The 6,286-nt window shown below is 35.6% G+C and overlaps 1 protein-coding gene across 1 annotated transcript; it reads right to left on the reverse strand.

Annotated features, from left to right (window-relative positions):
* Positions 1 to 333: 333 nt before the first annotated feature.
* On the reverse strand, positions 334 to 5,323 carry rnf151 (ring finger protein 151). The gene is made up of 4 exons (XM_088355276.1): positions 5,153 to 5,323; positions 3,573 to 3,742; positions 3,400 to 3,496; positions 334 to 837 (listed from the first exon to the last, which is right to left on the reverse strand). The coding sequence occupies exons 1-4, from the start codon at positions 5,153 to 5,155 to the stop codon at positions 376 to 378; spliced, it is 732 nt and encodes a 243-aa protein (XP_088211402.1). The 5' UTR covers positions 5,156 to 5,323; the 3' UTR covers positions 334 to 375.
* Positions 5,324 to 6,286: the final 963 nt, after the last annotated feature.

Raw genomic sequence — 6,286 nt, forward strand, 5'->3', positions numbered from 1 at the left:
GCTATACTAATAAACATGACATGATGTGACTTGAGTTTTGAATAGATGGACTGGGAGAAAATGTTGGAATAATTTTCCATAACCTTCAAGGCAATTCAAAACTGTTTGATTTCTAAACGATTAAAAATATCAATCCCTGTGTCCAAATCAGACACCTTCATCCAAAAACATCTTGCATGTTTCAATGGTATCCCCCAAATTATAATTTCCATATATCCATAACTAATAAACAACATTTTCCTGTTTTGTAAACCTTCTTTTATTTACAATATAAATAAATAAGCACCAAAAATGTTACTAGTTCACTCAATTTAACGTGATGATAAACCCTGTTGCATATTCCAACACACAACATCAATAAAATAAACACATTCATCAGCCGTCACTGCTAAAGTGGGTTCTTGTCGAGTTGGAGCTTCCCTCTCCCAAGTCCTCCTCCACCATGTGCAATTCGTCCATCACTTGCAAACTCTCACATATGATCCCAATTTGCCTCTTCATGTGCGCCATTGTGTTCTGCATCTTCCTCATCTTCCTCTGCAGGGCGGCAGCGATAGCCCCGTGGTTCCTGCTCTTGGCCTGGTACTGCAGTTTGAGTTGCATGTAGCAGTTGTGCTTAGCTCGCGTGCGGTTAGAGAGTACGGTGCCGCAGCCCATGTGGCACGGTTGGCGCCAATGCTCGCAGTGCCGTGAGTGGGTATCGAGGTCGCGGCGGAGTAGCTGGGCCCGGCAACCGGGATACGGGCAAGAGACAAGCTCAAACAAGCAGTTCAGACTGTGGCAATACTGCTCCGAGAGGGCAAATGTTGCTGTGCAACCATGGATCTCGTTCTTACACTGTAAAGGACATGACATTAAGACAAGTAATGTTCAAACAGGCAACGATAAAGAGTATACGTTTCTCGAAGTGATTATTAGCCATGATATTAGCCTGAGATCCCGTAAAAATAGCATAAAATCCAACTTTGCAAAGAATATTGCAGTTATGAGTAGATGCAGCCATACATTTGACCCAAAAAACCTTCACATAATGTACAGGTAGTTCATTTTTCCTTATTTAAGTTATTGTATAGGGATTTGGGGAAATACATATAAGAGCAATGTAGAATTGGTTATTTGATTACAGAAGGAAGCTATTAAGACTGTGCATAAAACCGGGTATGAAGAACATGTACAAATTTGAACATTTAGTGAAAGGTAAATTACTATTTTTAATATACAAACCAAGCAAGCACCAACAGATATTCAACAGATGTTTCCGTACAGAGCACACACCTATCATTTCTCGGGAATCCATAACTTCAAGGTCTAATATTCTCGCACATTGAAAAGCCATTGTACCACCCAAAAAGGTGTTAATTGATGGAACGATTTAGATGATGATTTTAAAAATGTCCCTTATTTACATGGATTTAAAAAAATATATACAATACGTATTGTAGAGCAAATAGGCCCAGAACAAACATGACTTCCACATTTGTTTAAAATAACTCACTTTGGTACGGATGGAACAACCGCGTCCCCTTTTACTCCACACAAAAACGTGGTCTTTGAATATTATTTTTATCAGAGACTGAAATTGTTTGCTACTGCACTCGGGAATATTTGCAGATAGTTCCGGTCCAACATTGACAAAAAGACTATTAAAGTTGCCCACAATTTGATCTAAATTATAATTGTCACTGTTGTTCTCAGTTAAATAGTTTGGATATGCATTATAGACTTTATTACCTTTTATTATGGTATTTCATATTGCCAAATTTATTTAATATTGTTTTTGTTCTTATGTAATAAGTACAATATAATTTTTTTAGTAGCTTCAATATGCCCGTCAATTTGTTTATATACGTCTTATATCGGGATTCGGCTTCCTTGGTTCTTAGTTTAATGAATTTCCGATATAAAGTGTTTTTCTTCTTGCATCAGTGTATAAATCCTTAGTTATCCACGCATGCTTTACGGATTTAATGTTAATATTAACTTGTCTTATTGGACAATTTTTATTATACTGTGCACTCAATATCTCCCAAAATATATCAAATGCACTATCCACATCTTCTGTACCATATATTTTATTCGAGTTTACTTACATTTTGATTAAGTGATTTTTTTTTTTTTCAGTTTTTAAGCGTTTGTAAATATATTCTATAGTTGTTTTTTGACCAAAAAGCTCATCATCATACATTGTAAAGTCTGGCAGGTGGTCAAAAATATCACATACCAACAATCCATTAACGTTTGCAAATTCAATATCATTTGTAAATACATTGTTAATAAGTGTTGCACTGTGTGAAACAATTCTACTTGGTCTTAATATAGTTAGGTATAGACTCATGCTGTACATTCTGTTAATATAGTCATCAGTGGTTTTTACCTTTGTTTGAAATGTTGAAGTCTCCACAGATGAATAGTGTTTTGTTGCTTGTGGCGGAATATGTTTTTTCAGTCCAATTTGTGAAGGTTTCTAGACTTAAGCCTGGTGATCTGTACACACAACTGACAATAATATTTCTCCTTTTTTCGTTTATAATTTCTAATGTTAAGCGTTCAAGCAAGTCATTTATTATGTTTTGAAATATTTCAAATTTGAATCTCTTGTGCACGTATGTAGTAACGCCTCATCCTGTTGTGTTTGACCTATTTACATTGTTTATATTCGTCATTTAATTAAAAATTGACTCCCTTTTCCTCATTGAACCAGGTTCCAGAAGCTGCAATAACACCAATTGAGTTCTCAGACTGCTGTAAGTATTCTGTAATTTCTACAAAATTTGCATACACATTTCTCAGGTGAATAATTGATCATTTCCCTTTAGATTTTACAGTAATATTATAGTCATTTTCTGTTTAATACTTATATAAGCTTCTTAAAATTTCTAAAAATAAGTCAAAAGTCATAAATCTTTCTATAATTTAATAATCTAAGGGGCCAGTCCTTTCGATCTTAAAATAATTGAATGAGTGTTTACTATAAGTTTATTTTCATTATCATGCCTTGACATTCAACATTTATTGTGTTTCTATTTTGTTGTTTGTTTTGCCAAGAATATTTTATTGTTCCCTTTTGTTAATTAGTGGTTGATGTTGTTTTATTTTTTTGTGCTGTGCCCAAATAAACTTAATTTATTCATTCCACTTGAATGGTTTCGTTTTGCAAAGAAAAGTGTGACATTGAATGTTAACAATGACAATAAATAAAAATAGTCTATTGGAAACTATATATTTCACTAAAGTTACTTAAACACCAACCTTACAGCTAATGTGGTTTAGGAATAGAATGGTTGATTAACACTATTTATGTGATATATTGGTCAATTTATTAATCACAGCCATGACGAGGAAAAAAAACTGAACGAAAGACTACCTGAATCTCAAGTTCGTTCTCATTTTAATACATACCTTTATCTTCATGCGTCCTATGGCCTTGCTGAGTTTGAACATGACAAAAATCATGCATGCGTTAATGGGCTTTCGGCAGCAGGGGCAAGTCTCCCGTCTAACAAGGTCAGACATCAGTGACTCAGTAGTTGCTTTTAAACATTTCTATACCGTATATTCAAGCTTGGATGTACCTCTTGAGCCACTGTAAAATGCATTTCTTGCAGAAGATGTGGTGGCAGGCCGCTCGAACCGGGCACCGGAGGACACCCTGGCATATGGTGCAGATGAGATCGTAATCTGGGTTATCCACAAACTGCTCCACGTCATAGCCGCCAGATTGTGATGATACATCCGCCTCCGTCTGGAGCGCAACAAAAAAACAGTTTTAGGAGGCGAATTGGATTTAAGCATTTTATATGAAGCAGAAGCAAACATTGGCAAGTGTTTGAGCCCCTTAACACATTGAGAAGCTATCATTTCCTTTGATTTAAAGCTCTACATTAACGCTAGATCTATGATGACTTATTTGACTGCTTCTTTTCTGCTATCATCCAATGAACTATTCTAGTTTTATTATTAAAAACTTAATACAGAATAATTGAAAAACTGAATGTGATCACTTTGAATTATTGTATAGAAAAAAAACAATTTTAATCGTATAAGCCGTTGTAATATTGAAATGTCACTGCCTGTATTTGGTCATGTTTATATAATTCTTTCATGTAAAAGCTCATTACTTCGGTGATTCAATACTATTCAGTCAAAATAATATAGTGACTCACATATTTTCTGTTGATTTATTTTGTTGCCAGAAATGGCCTTAAAAATGTGGTTGTCATCATATCGGTGCCTGTTAGAACCTGTTTGGACAAATACTCTTGTTTGGGGAATTTCCACTTTTTTTTCTTTAGGTTTTGTTTCAAATAATAGACCAGAGTGACAGTAAGCCAAATTAGTTTTTACACTTGTGAGTTCCTACGGCCTTTGTTCTGTAGCTCACTTGTGCCCGTAATGTTCTGTAATAAAAACTTTAAAGTAACTACTCGTTTCTCAGGTTTCATTTTGACCGACCTAGCGTGTTATAAAGATACAAACAAACACAAGGAGGAAAATCAAAGCCTTCTCCTTAAGGCCTAAATGATTAGTCTGGAATTGAAGGCACCAAAATGTGAAACCAGAATTACCCGGTACTTTATTTTTTTTAGGTTTACCATCACTAGGTAACATAAGAATTATGGCCGTGTGAAATTTGTAGCCTTGAATTATCCAATATCTATAGTAATTCTTAACTTTGATCAATTGAGTATTAAAGAATAAACTTAAAAAATGGCATTTATAGAAACATACTTTATTAGAAAAAATGATCTGCATAATATTACTACAGAAAGTAGCTGGTCATTCCAACTTCATTGTTGGGATCAATCGTTAAGTTGTTAGAAACTCTTGTTAGAACACAATGTAAACCGCACAATCCAGTATTAAATAATGTTTTACTGTAATAAAACATATTTTAATAATTGTCACTTACTTTAAGTGGTTCAAATCCAAGTCTAAATGTACTTCCCTTTATTTAATGGTTAAACAATTATCTAATGTGACTCATTTTAAGACAAATTGATGAAAAAAAATGTTTATTTCCTAGCCTCAATTACATTTCCTCATTGATTACAAAGAATACATGTCGCAACATTCGCTGCTCAAAATATCTGCGTTAAAAGTTATGAATTAGGTTGAATTAAATCCACTCTTAAAAAAATAAATCTTTACTCACCATGTTGTTTATTTATACTTCTGTTTCCATCCCAGCAACTTCACTCCACAATGACCCATGTCACGCCGTCGCGTTCACACCCGCGTTATCAGGACAAAACAGGCATACGTGAACATTCCTGACACAACATGAGGGAGGAACCCATGTGCTCGTGCATACAAATGACAACACTGAGGAGTCAATTGTGACAGCCCGGCCTTCATTTTGCAGCGCATCCTTTCCATTCCCTGTTCTAGTGATCATTAGATATTCTTTGTAGAGACAGAACTACTGCCACTTTGTGAGCCCAAGAATGGCTGGTTTCACACATTAGGTGCTTTAACTTGGTGAAAAACCATTACAATTCTTACAATAGTTGCATCTAAGATCAAATATACTGTAGAGTATATAAAGACATCCATCCATTATCTGCACTGCTTTTCCTCAGGAGGGTTGCAGGGGTACTGGAGCCCATCCCAGTTGCAGGGCACATAGAGACAGACAAATTACTCGCTCATTTACACCTAGTGACAATTTGGACCGGCCAATTAACCTGACATGCATGTATTTTGGAATGTGAATGAGGAAATCGGAGTGCCCGGAGGAAACCCACGCAAGCACGGGAAGAACATGCAAACTCCGTACAGGAAGGCTGGTAGCTGGATTAGAACCCATTACTTCAAAACTGTCCTGCGGACGCGCTAACCACTCAACTGCCATGCCGCTGGAATATAAAGACATTTTAGTGGAAAACCTCCTGAATAAAAATGGTGAGTAACAAATTAGTCAAACGTTGAGCTCATCGGAAAAAGATACTCTGCAATGTTTTCAAATCACAGGAAGCCTTCAGGCTGAAGTGGTAAAGGGAATCTATACATTGGACTTCAACAACTGCCAGTTCTAGGAAGAAACTGTCAAAAGTACAAACACGGCCAAAACAGCTTTCATAACCTTAAGTTCATTTTTCTGAGCAATCTTTCTGCAGTTTTGGTTAGCTAAAGATAAAATTTAAAAGTAATAAAGCAATGATCTGGACAATGCATACTGAAATACATTTGTCAGAACCAAACTCATCTAGGGAGGAAGGGGGTTGGCGATATATTATAACATGATGGACTTTGACGAAAAAATTGAAAATATATTGGAAAACAAACA

The sequence above is a fragment of the Urocampus carinirostris genome, chromosome 1, assembly GCF_059441175.1.
Source record: "Urocampus carinirostris isolate Australia breed hairy pipefish chromosome 1, RoL_Ucar_1.0, whole genome shotgun sequence".
Lineage (NCBI taxonomy): Eukaryota > Metazoa > Chordata > Actinopteri > Syngnathiformes > Syngnathidae > Urocampus > Urocampus carinirostris.